This window comes from Numenius arquata, chromosome 1 (assembly GCF_964106895.1).
Source record: "Numenius arquata chromosome 1, bNumArq3.hap1.1, whole genome shotgun sequence".
NCBI classification, from domain to species: Eukaryota; Metazoa; Chordata; class Aves; order Charadriiformes; family Scolopacidae; genus Numenius; species Numenius arquata.
The window spans coordinates 8,935,673-8,952,329 of NC_133576.1; the positions used below are offsets into that span (position 1 = coordinate 8,935,673).

The following is a 16,657-nucleotide window of genomic DNA, read 5'->3' on the forward strand; positions in this document are numbered from 1 at the left end:
ACAGGGACAATTAAAGAGTGTTTGGGTGTTATTGCTGTGCATTTCCACAGCTTGAAATATTTGGAGTTAATTTAAATTTAATATTAACTCAAAATTTTCCAGGTTTTAATGCACCATCTTGGTGCAATTGCAACAGCTCATATTGTTGCTTAGAGCAACTTAGCAACTTACAGCAAAAGTCTACTGGAGATACGTTCTCTGTTGTGAATGTGTCTTACCACCACTATTGCCAGTGAGTGTGGAATCATACGAGAGCACTGAACAAGGAAGAGTAAAAATATCTATCCTTTAAAAATGCTAATATTTTAAAGATTTAGAGTCACGTTTTATCCTTACACTGCAATCTAGAGATTTATTTCTCTAATTTTCCAAGTATTGGTTTAAAACAAGTCTTGGTTGTCAAGATGCTTACCATGTCCTTACGTATTGTATTCTTTTAATAAGATGTGATTATCAGACTCATTTTTAAAGTCATAGAAGTTGGTGGTTTTGGTCTGTACAGTCACCATGGGAATGTATTTCTTGGATCCATTTCTTCATCCTTTGCTTGCTTTGCTTTGTGTTTGTTATGTCATCTGAACTTCTGGGTCTAACAGTAAGATTATATCATACAGTCACACACTTAGAATGAAATCCTTCTGCTGGCATGAGTGCTAGAAACTTCTCCCTGACCTGAAAGTCACATCGCCTATCACAGAAAGGATGGTTTTCACATAGATTTCTTTATACAGGAAGAGGATGCTTATGTGACTGTGTCCCAAACAGATTGTGGCCTTTCTCCTCAGAGGTTACACATAATTGATGAGGGCACTCAGTTCCTCTGGCTTGTGAAAGGATGAGAGGAAATGGCCTCAAGTTGCTCCAGGGGAGCTTTAGATTAGATATTAGGAAAAATTTCTTCACCTAAAGGGTTTTCAAGCATTGGAACAGGCTGTCCAGGGAAATGCTTGAGTCACCATCCCTGGAGGTATTTAAAAGATCTGTAGACGTGCTTAATGGTTTAGTGGTGGAATCAGCAGTGTTAGTTAACGGTTGGACACAATGATCTTAAGGGTCTTTTCCAACCTAAATTATTCTGATTTCCCCTCAGATAAAGCCTTCCAATCTATTTTCTTAACCTCCCAATTAAAAGCTTTTAAAGCCTTTGATATCTGCTGATTGTCGTTGCTCAAAGAGATGGAATACCAGCTGGTAGTTTCTAGAGGCCCAGGCCTGCTGCTCTTATGAATTTGTGAAAATTTACTCTCTTGCTTTTTTAAACTATCAAATGACTGTATATAGTACTGCTGTTCTTAACTAATTTCTGTAAAGAGCTTTCTAATCCTTATGCTGAAAAGAGAGAGGCAGTTATAGGCCTTAGAGGTACCACAGTTTAGCTGAGCATCACCACACTGTATTTTTGCCTCTGGCATTCAATAGCAAAATGAGCAAACCCAAAATTGCACAGAGGAGGTGTTTGGCAACGCATGTGAAATGTTATGAAGCCTATCACTGCATTCATGATAACCCAGCTGAGATATCGCTTATTAGCCTGTCACTTGCCTCTTTGCTACTTGATTTCTTTTCTATGTTGCTTCTCTTATGCAAAGGAGGTCAATTCCCTTGTACAGACAACTGCCAGGTGACCTTTGTGAATCTCAAGTGCGATTCCTCCAAGAAAAAACGCCGAGGCCGCAAGTCACCATCAAAAGAAGTGTCCCATATCACCGCAGAGTTTGAAGTGGAGATGAAGTCAGAAGAAGTCTCAGGTTTGTGAAAGATCTGTCTGTCTGTGGAGAGAAATCAGAATTCAGTTCCTCGGTGTGTTGTTAGAATCTCTTTGATGCTACTTCATCAAGATGCCACACAAACCTTTTAGTACAAGCCTTGTTCGAGAGCCTTTCCAATCTTAAAGTTTCTGAGACTTAACTGAAAGGAATCAATCAGGTAGGAAATTAAGCCAAAAGAACAAAGGCTGAACCTGCAGCAAAATTCCTTCAAAGCCTCGAGTTAAGTCATGTACTTTAATTTAGTCTAATTTCTTTAAACAGCAGAAGTGCTAATTGATGCACAGAGAACGTAAGGATTAGGTAGAAGTTCTGCAACAACGATGATATAAACATCCTCCAAAATGTAAGTTGCTGAAACTTCAGTCTGAGAATCAAACATTTTTATCATACATTTGGAAAATTCGTGTTTTCTTAGCAAACTTCAGGAAGAAAAAGAATTGCTTCAAGTTATTCATGAGATGGAATATTATGCTATAAAATCCAGCCAAAGGAAATGTGGGCTGAATTCTATAAACACATCAGTCCTCAAAGGCAGGTTTCCTCCCCAGCCAAGTGATTCAAACGCTAATCATGCCAGAAAGCACCTTTCTTTGTGTCAGAGATTCAGAGATTTTGGTCAGGAAAGTGGGAAGACTTCCTAATCAACTGTCAAGCAGTTGGGTACAGAGTTGGGTAGTTGAGTAAAGCACAGGCAGAGAAATTTCAGAAACAGTAGTGGTGGCAGACTGAATACACATCTGGAAGTACAACGCTGCCGCTTTCTGCAGCCCTCACCCTGTGCACTCAGTATAACCGGATTTCTTAAAGCTAGAGATAGGTGCCAGTACTCAGTCTGCACTTATATGCCATGAAACCTGGTTTGATGGACCTCAGTGTAATATCTTGTCCCTTTAAACGGCCTGATTTTGAATACAGTGAACTGCTTCTGCAATTAGAAGAAGAAGAAGACAGGGAAGCAAACAGAGGTGTTAGAGTGCGGTGCAGGCTAAAGTTTTTGTTAAGCATCTCTTTTTAAACATGAATCTCAATTGCTTCTAGTTTTCTTATCATTTCCCATCTAGACACCTGTAACATGGACTGTGTTCGGAAAAGGATGGAGCAGAAGCTGCAAACTGCAATCAAAACATTGAGGAAATCTATTAATAAACAGCAATTTTACATTCAGTTTTCTGGGACAGAATATGAAGTGGCTCAGAAGCCAGCTAAAGCTACTGAAGGGCATGAAGCTTGCAGTACAGGGCAAGTGCTGCAGGATGGAAAATGCGGTAAGTCCCATCAGCTCTGGTCAGCCATATCCCTCAAAACAACTAACCCAAAATTAAGTTGTCCCTTGTGATCCAGGCAGGAAATCTCTGAGATAACAGACTATTTAGATCAGTATTACTGAGCATGTGTGCATGGGCCACTGATGGTTCATAAGACTTTGAACGGGTTCATTAAATGATTATAGGAAAACAAAAGAAGTGTATATATGCATACATTCCTGCGCTGTCACTGGTATGTATTGAGGCCTGCCACAAGGCAATGTTGGGAATTAATTCCCAGTGGCTCCCAGCATCTTATGAAAACATAATTACAATTCTGTAAAACAATAATATGGTGTTTGCTTAGATGCTGTGTATTTAGTTTTATATCTCCTCTCTCACTCTCCTCACCACCACATAATCCATAACCCATGGATATATTTATTATACACTCAAGAGCTCCAATAAAAAAATCTATGGAAATCTATTTTAACTTTATGTAAAACACCTAATTTCTTTAAGCCTTTTCTGAGGTTATCAGGCTCTAGTGCTTCACTGGGGGCAAGCTGCTAGCACAAATCTATTAATGGCAGTTCTCAGCACTGCAAGCTTGCTAATCACTTAAAGTCATCTTTTCAAAATCAGTATATCTGTTTTTCCAGCTTCTTTTAGACACCAAGTGGTTTACTAGAAAAAAGAAGTAGTTAAGTGCAGATCTAATAGGTGCTTCTAATGAGTTGGTACAGAGGCTGTTTTCATCACATAGGAAGAGTGATTTAGAAACTGTATTGAAACTGTATTAGTCTAGAAACCCATACATTTTAACTACCTATATCCAGCAGAGAAAAACGTTTAATGCAGTCATGTGCTTTGTTGCAGCAAGAAAAGCATGTGGATTCACATCTAAATTTAAAAATACCTCCAGTTGAGGTATTTGAGTGTCAACAAACATAAAATGTTACATGTGATGCATTGCCCACAGAGAAATCTCTAGAACTGATCTCAGGCAACAGACTTTTTTAGTCATCTTCCATAAAACCAGTACAGAAATGCACCTAGTGTAAACTAAAAATTCACATCACTTCCCAATCATTATGCACAACTGTCTTAGTTAAACTGCAACATACTGTTTTAAGACTGCATCAGCTTTATTAACAACATAATGTCTGATAAATGCTTCAGTGGAGTACACCACCATTTAATGGCTTAAACAATAGAAGAAGGACCTCAACCTGATGTAAATTGACCTAGACTGCAGTGGAGATGGGCCTGTTTACATCAGGTGAGGATCCCGGAATACCATATGCAAAATATATATGCCACTGTAATACTGGGGCCAAAGAGATCCATCTTCTCTAAATGTTTGATATAAAGGCAAACGATGTGATCAAAATGAAAGTCCTTATGTAGATTCCCCTTTTCTTTTCTCAGTTACCTGCAGCACGGGCACCTTTTATAGCGGAGAACATAATCAGTGCGTTCCTTGCTCGCCAGGAACATATCAAGACACAGAAGGTCAACTTACCTGTGAGCCTTGCCCAAGTAACGATGGACAGGGAGTAGCGGGCGCCCGGAATGTGTCAGAATGTGGAGGCAAGTTCAATTTGATTATAAGAGGATTAGGTGTTGCCACACAGCCTGTGAGGCATGGAGTTAAGAGGGGAGAGCCTTCCACACTTCTGTCTTGTAAAGGTAACAGAAGAAATCTCTGTGCACTTACAAGCGATACACAAAATGTTTTGGCTTGTTCCATCCACTGACATTGCCAACAAGAAGATGGGACCTGCTTTGGCAATGTGAGTTACGGTATGGAAATGCACAAGCCAAGCAAAGCGCTTTGCTTCAAGTCAGGTATGGAATCTGGGCATACCTCGACTTGTAAGGACTCATCAGGTACATTGTGAGCCAAAGGGATGGAGTACTTTGGATTGGTACTGGTGAGTCTAATGAACCTGCTGATTTAACGCTTTGCATGAGATGCAGTTTACACAGTCTAATCGGCAGCAATCGCAATTTTGAGATAGTTATGCTGCAGGAATCTGTAAGCTGGACTCAGAGCTAATGACTACAAGCTTCAATGCTGCTTGAATTCACTGTACCTTTTGGCAAGTGATGTAGCATCTCTGATTCAATTTTATTATATATAAATTAGATGATAATGGTGATAATACCTGGTTTCAGAAGGGAGCTGTGAAGTTCAGTTTGTTAAAGCTCCTACTGTAACTGATCAAGATAAGGTTTTAAGACCCAACTGTTAATTATTATCTTTACTTTATTGCAGATGAGAAAAATTTGGTTTATAGCAGATAAATTATTTAACTTGGAAAAACGTCTGTCCTATCTGCTATATGAGTTGTAACTTTAAAACTCATCCATGTTATTTACATTAATGTTTTCTTCAAGGATATCTAGAGTGGACACACAACGAACGACACTTGAGAAACTGCCACTTTTTCCCCATCCACTCTATTGTCTCCAGTCCAAACACATGGTAGATTTTGCTGATTTACTGTATGAAGGAACTGTCGCAGAAACATTCTTGAAATGCATGTGCATCTTTGTTATGTTTACGTATATAACCAAAATCCAACAAGAATAGATAATTAAAATAAAATCTGAGTTTATAAAGGTTGAATCTAATATACTGACCAAAGCAGCACAACGACTAGAGGAAAAAGACTATTTTGTTTCAAGGCTTGCCTTTGAATTATTGTTCTGCACAAGAAGAAGAAACCCTTCTGATTATTTTTGCGGAATGGTTCTGTCTCAAAATGTTTGTTGTCAGATCACAACTATGATTTTCTGCTCAGCTCTCCCCTTTTCTCTGTCTCTGAAAGTGGCAAGATAGAATATGCTTTGGACTTCATAAACCTCCCTGTCAAAGATTTTATCAAAATCAGTATGTGTCCATGAAATGTGTCAGCGTGTGTTATGAAACAGTGTATTTGGATGAACCCGGATTTTATTAGAAATGTATTCACCATCTGTAATCAATAGTATTTTTGCATCATATCTTCTAAAGCAGTAATGCCTCTGTAGTATCAAATAAGCTATGACTGGAATCCTCACCCCTACAGGCGATGTACGTACAAGTATACAAGAGATTTTAAGTGCTGTCATGTAGAACTCTGTTGTAGCTGCAAGTGAGTAAAGCACTGTGGTACTTAGGTTACATGCGATCCATGTAGGTACAAGGCCAAAAGACAGTTAGGAAACCTAGTCATCTGGGGAATTTCTCAGGGAAATCACCTCAGATCGATTTTGTTGACAATTTCAATACAGAAGACAAGAAGGGAGCAAGTTAGCTTGTTCTTAAATACAGGTAAGGACTGAGACAGTGCTGAAAGCACTGGGTATTTAGCAGTATTAAAACCCAACTGTACTGCTTCATTAAAAGGATGTCTGTAAGCCACGCTTCACAAGTACTTAATTTTCACATTAAAATCTAAATCCACTTTTCATTAACTGCCTTCATATTAAAGTCCAGTGACCAAGTTGGACCAGACCAGATGGATCGGTTTTGCTACAAAAACAATTGTCTTCAAATTAATGATGTCATAATATTCCTCAAAAGGTCTGTGTCATGACAGCCAGCTTGTACAGTGATATTCCAGCCAGCTGGGATGGGAGCACAACTAAATCCCAGAGATCCTGGTCCCGCAGGTGTCCATAGGGCTTTGGCTTTTGTCAAAAAGGAGCTCTTGTTCATCCTAAGTGCCAGGTACCCAAGATAGTGGTTGCCCCCAACGTTTGCCAGCAAGTATTAGGGTTCTTAGGAAACCCCAGTCCCACCTAGAAGTCTCAGAACTTTCAGGTTTACAAGCCAGTTGTTTCTGCCTGCTGTTCTGTTCTCAGGGAAGCTAAATTACAAAGTATTGGGATTGGGCAACCTCAGGGAACACCTAACACCTCAAAGTGCTGGTCTCCCAGCCTGGGATGGTGTGAAGATATGCATTAATTCCATAATCTTGAAAAACTTGACATCCCGATTCTCAGGTAGGTTGTCAAGGAGTAAAGTATTCTGAGCCAGCAAGAAGCAAGCCAAACAAACGCCTGTCAGAAATTGCCTGGAGAACAAGTTTTGAAACTACCTTGTATCTGTCAGTAGACTCAATCCACAAAGTGCTTGGCTTTACACAAATGACCATTTTCTGGCAGAGGAGCTTCTGACAAGCACTAGTTTTCACAGCTACCTGGAAAGCTGCCGGTGTCAGCTACTCCCATAGACAGGGTGCTGGACTGGTCCTACCCAGTTTGGTAAATCCCATGATCTGCTGTTTCCATATCTGTAAAATGGAGATGTAAATAAAATAAAATAAAACAAAAATTACTTGCTTCATAGACATGATGCAAAGTTTCATTTTTTCCTCCAAAGTGCTTTGAAATTCTCAGATTGGTGAAAGTACAAAGTATTCAAACAACATCTTAATAGAGCCCTAGCTAAAAAAACCAACCAAACAAAAAACCAAACAGAAACATAGGCAGCAAAAAGCATATTAAGAAACTAGTTGTATTTACTGGTATTGTTTTTAGGAAGCAGTTACAGGAACAATACAAAACCAACAGGTAAGATTAGAATTTGATCTGCAGCTGTCTTGATGTTACATGTTTAAGTTAACAGAAGCGTTGCTAACTACTAGCGGTTTTTATACTTTATCCAGAATAGTTGGCTCACTAATATAGAAAATAATTTTTGATTTCTAGGGCAGTGTTCTCCTGGGCACTATTCTTCAGATGGTTTTAAACCGTGTAGAGTCTGTCCTCTTGGTACATATCAGCCTGAACCAGGAAGGACCCTCTGCTTTCCATGTGGTGGCGGGCTTGTCACCAAGTACGAAGGTGCTGTTTCCTTTCAAGACTGCGAAACCAAAGGTGAGTTTCAAATCTTTCCACAATTCGTATTCCTGCTGCTTGCCTTTTTGTTTGTAAGCTTGAATGCCAAGGGGCTTTGAAAGCCTCCAAAACAAACGTAGTACCTACATGTAGAAACATGGTGTGTGATTAAATTAAATGGTCAGGAAACCTGTAAACTAGGAATGATCTCCCGAGGTCGCAGAGACTGAACAGGCTTTATGGTTTACTTTGGAATTTACCACAGGCAGGTACAGAGTCAGTGCTGCAACTGGTAAGTGAATCAGCCCCACTGTATGGCAAGAAATAAGACAAACTTGCATTAGACAATGCTTTAGCCTTCACATTCTGTTTATTTTTATTTACCTAATTAGAAAAAGTAAATGCTACAGAAATTATACGAAGTTAAGGATTAGTTATTAATGGGCTAGGCAGAAACTGTGTGACACGTTGCGTGTCCCATGTCAACTTCTATTAGAAACAAATGCATTTTGGTTTAGTTACTGGAACGACATGCTGGCCTGGCAAACAAACCATCTAATGGAAACATCTCTCATGCTATTGTGAAAGACATTTTTATTGTTGAGGCAGATATGTATCAGCTTCCATTTATTACAAACTCATTGGAAACCACTGTATTAAATATGGTGAGAGACATGTAGCACGTGTTACTAGTTTGTAAGGGTTTAGCTCTAGTCTTTGGAACATAATTCTAGTTAGAAGGTCCTTTGTAATAGGAAATACAGGGAGCTGGTGCCTTTTGTTCATTTTATGGACTAATAGATATATTGCAGAACAGGGATCATGAGGCATGTCCAGGGGAGAGGGAAGTTCTCTCTGCACTGAGGATTGCAACTTTATGAAAATAATATACCTCATACCTTACAGTTCATTGTTCTCCTGGACACTACTACAACTCCACAACGCACAGATGTATCCGATGCCCTGTGGGAACATACCAGCCTGAATTTGGTCAAAACTACTGCATCACCTGCCCTGGGAACACAAGTACAGATTTTGATGGCTCCACTAATGTTACGCACTGCAAAAGTAAGTTGCATTTTTATTACTTGTGAGATGAAGCATATCTTTGGATCTGAACCGCAACTTGAAGGTTCCATCTGTCAGGCTGGACTTCAGTTCTGTATTTCCTAGTTAGCATACATTTACTGCCAGATGGAATATTAAAAATGGGGAAAACAATGAGGAAAAAAACCCGGAAAAGTACCACTTGATGCATATGATTGTTTTGGCTTTTAATGTAATTTGGCAGAGTGCCAGCTACAAGTTAAACTACAGAGCTTCTGATTTCCCAGACCCTGTAAATTGTCTTGCAGCGATGCATATTCCTCTATGTCTCTGTAGAGCAGAGTAACTGCCATTCTTCTATGTATCTTCTTCTGCGTATCTTCTATCAGAGTAACTGCCATTTTATAGTAATTATAAAATACTGGGAGATATGGTCGTGCATACTGCAATTGCCAGGTTATTACTTATGACAGTGAAATCTTCTCATAGGCTTTTTTTGCAGTACTCTGCCTCCTGTCTTCAATTGCTATTTTGAATATCCCTAAGGATTCCAGTGCAATTTTATTTGCTCTTTTGTGAATAACTGGCTCTTTTAAGCAAGCAATTTTTTCATCTCTACCATGCAAACTTAAGAGAAAGTCTCTATAATAATTAGGTAATGTCATCTAAACTAACTATTCATGTGCAAGTCTGTCGTACGTTTTTATTCTGATTATGTGCCATATGTCTTTGAAGCCCTTCATCATTTTTGATTAGATATTTGCAAGGAATTTGAAGGCTTGGATTAAGGAAAATATTTATACATATATCTAGTTTTATGTGGGTGAGTAGGCCTGGAGAGATCAAGTGTAAGTAACTAACCGAATCAGGCTTCTGTGCCAAATTCAGTACAAGTTTTGAAAACTCAGAAAGTAAAACTGATCCATCAATGGAGATTCTTTAGTAACTGGTTTAATCTAAGCTAAAGCAAGGCAGATCTGTAATCAAGGTAAGGTTGGCTGTTAGGATCATCACACTCATTCAGCTAAATTAGGTTAAAACCCAAGTGAAGTTAAACCAGAACACCTTCTGCATGTCAGCGTGGTCTCAGTGGCAAGCACTGTGTGAATACCTCCACAATGGGATCATGTTTACTTACCTGTGTTCGTTTCTTAATCAAGCGTTAAAGCAGCCTGAATGAAGCCGTTGAATTAGTATATACACCAGAGATTAAGGTTTTGCCAATCAGTTGGAGCAGCCTTGCAGATCAAGTATTCCTTTAAAGGCTTTCCATGCTAAACAAAGAGGCAGCTGGAGAATGTGTGCATTTCTAAAGCCACAAGGAGGAGTTTAGACTTGCTCTTGACAGATCTAGAAAAACACTTAGAATTAGCTAATCGGCTAACACAAATGCCAATTTATATTTCTCCACAGACCAGCACTGTGGAGGAGAACTTGGGGATTATACTGGCTACATTGAATCGCCCAACTATCCTGGAGACTACCCAGCTAATGTTGAATGCATTTGGAATATAAATCCACCCCCAAAGAGGAGAATACTCATCGTAGTACCTGAGATATTTCTCCCAATTGAAGATGAATGTGGTGATGTTTTAGTAATGAGAAAAAGTGGTAAGTTGCCAGACATGGGTTATATAAATATTTATTGCAAATTGACCGAGTGGAAAGTTTGTATTGAAACGACAACTGTCTTCATCTATCTGGTGTTTTTAAAAGGATTGTTGAACGAACTGGCACAGCAAGTTAAAACAGAACACTGTACCTATAACAATTAACAGAGTGCTATTAATTATTCAAGTGTCTCGGCTGAATCACAAAGCAATTAATGGGCTTCTGTCTGGCCCAATTATCACATGGGATAAATCACTGCCATTGTAGAAGTCAACAAAGCTATGCTATGTTATATCAGGAGAGCTATGTCCTGTCATCTGTACAGATTGTGCTGTCACTTATCCTTTGCAAGTATATATATGCTGCAGTTATTGCTAAATCTGTGCAGTGGCACAGGCTGGTACACCTGACACCCTCAAGAAATCAAGTTTCCCCAGTTTTATGTGGAGTGGGGCTTGCAGTATGTCTTTGATTTTTAAGTTAATTCAACAACTTCTGAAGTTAAGACACCAATGAGATGCATTCCTTCTTCAGTCCTATGTAGGCATCCAGATTCTGATGATCTGTTGCTAAATCTCCAAGGAGCACCAGACCCGAAAGGCAATTGTTTATATGGAGGTTTGCTTAAAACAGTATATTTTATTTGCTAAAACAAATTTCACAACTTTTTATCCTTGAGGGCTTGTGTTGACATCTCTATATATCAGATTAGTACAAGAACAAACCTGCTCACTAGAGATGGAAGGATATTATGTCTGTCCAGATCAGTTTTTTAAAAGCAAAGCACTTACCGTAGCAAAACAAATCAGTTTCCATTCTAATCCCAAACTGTGGGTCCAACAGTGAGTAAATCCAGGCACATAGGGGAAAAGTTTGACTTCCACTTCAGTACCAGTAACAGTACCAAACCAACACTGGAAAATGAGGAGAGTTTTTCAGTCATGCTTTGTGATCACTGTATGTTCCAGAGTTACAATTAGATCCACTTTTTCGCACTTCAAGAATCCAAATCCCATTCAATTCAAAAGGTCCCTTTTTGCTAACATTGGTGAAAGCTGAATCAGCCCTAGCAAGTTCAGATTTTAGGTTACATTTCTTATTTTCCCTAATTATCCTGTGGCTATGGAGTGGTTTTTTTGAGCTAGGTAAGAAGCTATTTTTTCCTTTTGTTTGAAATTAACTTCAACTTATAGGAGCCTCATGAATACATTCATAATGATTTGAAGACATCCTGCACCCTCCATCTGTTACTTATGTTAGGGGCAAATGGGGGTCTTTCTGTTTGCCAGCTATTAGCTCTGTTTCAATATAGATTAATGATATTTTCAAACATAAAGCCAGGTGTTTTGCACTGGGAGGTACTGGTCCATTATGGTCACAGTAAGAAAGGCACTTAGATTCTGTAAGGTACCATTTTAAATGCTATTTATTAGAGCTGTCATTGTAAGGAGAGAATAGTATAGATATTCTTTCAACTCCTTAGCCGGTGGGAACGATAGTCAGTGGAGCATTGAATGGGCCCCTGATCCACAGGCAGCACGCTGGGCAGACCCTGTCCCTAGAAGAGATTTTGCCCTTTCAGTCATTCAAGCTATTACAGGATTTTCTTACAAGGAAACAACTCTATTTATCTACTGTCAAAGAGAAACAATGTTCTCATGAGCACGTCTTGCTGCACTTTTAGGTAAAGGGAAGGCCACGCAGTAGCATAATCACTGGTACCAAGTGGGAGCTGCCTGCAAGTTCCTCTCGTTACAACAAGCTGGCTGAGGTTATCCTGCAGCCATGGGATTTGTGCAGCACAACGCTGGCCTGAAGGTCACGCTGGATGTGCAGCATAGCACGGGCCTGGCCACACCTGGGTTAACTGCTCAGTGGATCCCTGACCGCTCGGGGTGTGATGCTGTTTTGGTCAGAATCACTACACCAGGCTATTACATCCTGAAAAGTGGTTTATTGCTGTCAGATGAACTCCACAAACTGGGCGTGTAAGGAGCTGGTTACCACACCTGCCTCGGGGTGCAGCTGACTTTTTCTTATTGGGCCCCAGCATATGGGAACCTTGGAATTCAATGCTAGAGTACTACACAAAATAAGTAATATTGATAGTAATTTTATAAATGTCAAAATTTACCTCTGACACCTCGCTGTATACTTAAGCTTCTTGCTGTGGGACAGAGGGGTTCTCACCTCAAACTTCTGCTCTCAGGAATATGTCAGCTGAGAATTGTCTTGTCAATTCATCATTTCTGATCTCTAGATCAGGAAGGGTGAAAAAAGTTATTTTATAAAGAATGTTTCTTTAAACATTTGTTTATTTAACCTTCTTTCTAGCTTCTCCTACTTCAATTACTACATATGAAACTTGTCAGACTTACGAGAGACCTATTGCATTTACCTCAAGATCGAGGAAGCTCTGGATTCAGTTCAAGTCAAATGAAGGAAACAGTGGCAAAGGATTTCAGGTCCCCTATGTGACTTACGATGGTGAGAATGGGATTGTTTTCCATCTTTGTGTTATATCTGAATTACAGAAAATTGTCTTTTAGAGTCTCTCATACACCGATTAGAGAGAGAGAAGAATTAGGGAAAACTTGATGTAACTCACCAATGTAATTCCAGTGAATTACTTTAAAACATGTTGCAAAGACTTTGAAATAATACCTAAGTTTATTTTTACTACTTTTTCTAGTACTTTAAGGTGGACAGCAAGTTACACAGAATTCTTTCAATTAATCCTTATCCCACTGAATTCAACAAGACTCCTTTTAATTGGCATTTATTATATGCATAACGAGAATATCATTAATTGCTGTGCATTTTAGGAAGCCTCTTCATCAAGTCCTACTGGTAACCCACACAATTTTGAAAAGTATAAATTAATGAAGTCACAAGTCCAACAGAGAAAAACAAAGATGCAAAAAGAAATACCCTCTCAGTAACCACTTCCATAAATCCACATTTTAAAACAGTCTGGCTTGTCGTATAAATTATGCATGAAACTGGATATTTTGGACTTTGGGATGATTTCTGTTTTGACAAAACAAAGACTTTTCTGTGATGCCTTTGGCAGCTGTTAGCCCATCTCTTTTCCAAACACCAATGCAATTTTGTGAATGATGAGAAAATCTGGATTAGGATGGTCATTCAGGCATCAAAATGAGAGCTGTTCTCAGGGCAGAAGACAAGGATCTGTTCCTGACTGTGCTGCTGACTTCACATATAATCTTTGACAGTTATTTGATATCCCTGGTCCTGTTTTTTTATCTCTAGAATGCAGATAATACAGAATTATTATCTAGAGAGAGTAGTTTTCTGGGCTAAGCTAGTATTTATATGGATAATTTAAAATTACTGTTCTAAAGCAGTGCAGAATTTTAATGTGTTTAGATCAGATTACAGCACCTTGAGAGACACTGAACAATTAACTGGATACTAAATTTCTCAGGTCTGTCTTGAAGAGGAGGTCTAGCTAATGTCTGGCTATTAACCTCCCAAAGGCTGCCACAGACAGTCTCTCAACTGATCTTTATTTTTCAGAGGATTACCAACAGCTAATAGAAGACATTGTTCGGGATGGACGATTATATGCATCAGAAAATCATCAAGAGATTCTAAAGGTAAGAAAATTGTGCTTTATCTGAGGATAACCAACAATTTCTTTTACTAAGTGTTTTCCCAATAGTTCTCATTACCGTGATAGGGTCATAATATTTAAACCTCATGTGTGACCCAAATTGAATTCTCTGTCTTCTGAGGGTTATGCTGGTATTTGCAGTAGCACAAAATCAGTAGCTCAGCTGTGCTGAGCATGTGCACATGTTCTTGGCTGAATCAGGAGCTATATGAAATGTATGCTAGCATGATTGGATATTAGAAAAATCAGTTAACCAAGAATGAAGAGCCTATTGTTTGAAGAGCCTTCTTCAGCCTCAGTCTGGCATGTGTTTAAATGAGTCATTAATTTAGAATTTCCTGTGCATTAAAGAATGTACTTACCTAAATCACTGCCCTGCCTCAACAAGACACAACCGTAATGTAGCATTGTAAGCTGTCCGTGAAGTGGTTTTCCAAAGGCACAAGCAACACATTGGAGAGAACTCTTGAGGAAGGCTGCTGCACTGCTGTCTATAACGACTAATTAAAACTGAAAAAAGGCTATTCAGAAGGCAAAATTCAGCCTTGTAAATGTACGGTTTGGAAGGACAGGAACTGATTAACAGCCAGCTCCCCTGGCCAGGCCTGCCCCAGCCCTGCCAGCGTTATCTTACTAGAGCTTTGAGGTTGCTCAGGTCCCAACTGCAGTGTATAGTCATGCGCAGGCTCAGTTGAGGCTCTGAAACAAGACTTTACCAAGGTCCAGGAGAAGGTCCTTAAAGAGCTCAGCAGCACTGAAGACCAGCCTTCTCTTGTTTGTGGAGGGAAAGCCCTGGACAACAGCATGAAACAAGCTGGAAGGGCAGTCAGAGGCAGTTTGCAATTCTAATGTCTAACTTCTGCAGCCGGTTTGTGGTTAACTTGGCTGCTACCCTCTCAGTTCAGGACCTTCCAGGAATGCTAATTGCAAAAAAATGTCCAGCACAGTAGAAAGATTCATCAGTATAAAACTCCACAGCAACACGGAGTAGTTTCCTGACAGTGCTTTACCTAGAGTCAAGTTTTGCAAAAAAAACTGGTTGTTGTTCATTAATTTTGAAAGCTGTGCAGGCACTAAATCCAAACCCTATTTTTATTTAATATATATGTTGTCTCCATAGGACAAGAAACTGATTAAAGCTCTCTTTGATGTACTGGCACACCCACAAAACTATTTCAAGTACACAGCACAAGAATCAAAGGAGATGTTTCCCAGATCATTTATAAAGCTACTGAGATCAAAAGTTTCCAGATTCCTACGACCATACAAATAGTCTACTGGTACTCAATTTATGGTTACTTTGCATTCCTGTCAAATATTGTCTTTTCTCCATAGTAGAAACATTTGCTAATTTGAAGGCTCTTTTTGCAGTCTTTGTTTTCAATTGTATATTGAAGAATACCTATAACGTTTTATAATCCTTAAAAGCCAATGTTCTGAATGGGATTTTTACTACAAAAAAAAAAAAAAATCTGCATCCTTGAGTGCATCTAGTTGAAGATCTAGATTTGTGTCTGCACTAGTGTATCTTCACTTTCCATTTGAAATATTATGTAGAAAACATTCTTTCTAGCTTTTTATTTTTCATCAACAGTAACTTTCGTCAAAGCGAAGAAGGAATCTGTTCCAATCTGATTAAACTACCTGCGGATAAGTTCTGTTGTAGAAAGAAGTATGTAGTATAAATAATATTTGGATTTTGAATTGCACTTGACGTTTATATTTGAATCTTTAGAAGTAAACAAAACAATCTAAATTTTGCTATTTCTCATTTTTGGCTTAGTGGAACCTCTGTCCAAGTAGAAATCAAAAGGGAAAAAAAGAAGAAAGAAAAAGAAAAGAAGCAGATGTATAATTTTGGTTTATGAATTACATAAGATTGAGTCCCATGCCCTAACGTCCTTACGTTTTTATCTGTCCTCTTCTAAACTTCTTCAGAGGTTTGCCACTGTCAATTACTTCATTGAAACAGATTTAGCTCTGGATTTCTATTGGTCCCTTTGAAGGCATTTACCATAGGATAGGTGAGAAATGAACAACAACAGTAGTAGTCTGTTTTTTCTTTCCGTTAATAGAGCATCTAATTAAGTACAATATATAAATATATAAATATATACTTCTATTTGTGGGTACATTAGTAATGTTATCTTTAGTTACTGTAAATATTATTCATGCTTAAATCTTTACTCCCACACACCCTATTTACTCATATCTATTTGTAACTTCGCTTAGATGATTAAATGACTTCTCCAAGTGCTTGTCACTTCCATTAACACTAAACTGAAGCCTTTTGAAGTTTTATAATACAGGATAATGGTTTACTCTGGGACAATCTCTTTCAACATACAGTATTCCAGGAAAAATAACATAAGATGCAGCTGCTGTCCAGTAAAGGGTCAGCTTTTGCCTCTTTGGGCCCCCCTCACATGCAGACCAACAGAGTTACCCCTGAGGACGACACACGTGAGAGGAGCTCACCAAAGAGTAATTTTTGTTGGATCCGCCATCTCTAAACC

At 38.8% G+C, this 16,657-nt stretch overlaps 1 protein-coding gene across 1 annotated transcript in view; it reads left to right on the top strand.

Moving 5' to 3' along the window:
• SCUBE1 (signal peptide, CUB domain and EGF like domain containing 1) overlaps positions 1-15,414 on the top strand; it is a 211,982-nt gene extending 196,568 nt beyond the window's left edge. The window contains exons 15-23 of the mRNA XM_074159203.1: positions 1,590-1,748; positions 2,831-3,034; positions 4,445-4,606; positions 7,718-7,885; positions 8,753-8,914; positions 10,307-10,504; positions 12,839-12,991; positions 14,045-14,124; positions 15,262-15,414. Coding sequence (XP_074015304.1) covers positions 1,590-1,748; positions 2,831-3,034; positions 4,445-4,606; positions 7,718-7,885; positions 8,753-8,914; positions 10,307-10,504; positions 12,839-12,991; positions 14,045-14,124; positions 15,262-15,414 — 1,439 coding nt within the window. The remainder of the gene's footprint in view (positions 1-1,589; positions 1,749-2,830; positions 3,035-4,444; positions 4,607-7,717; positions 7,886-8,752; positions 8,915-10,306; positions 10,505-12,838; positions 12,992-14,044; positions 14,125-15,261) is intronic.
• The last annotated feature ends 1,243 nt before the right edge of the window (positions 15,415-16,657 follow it).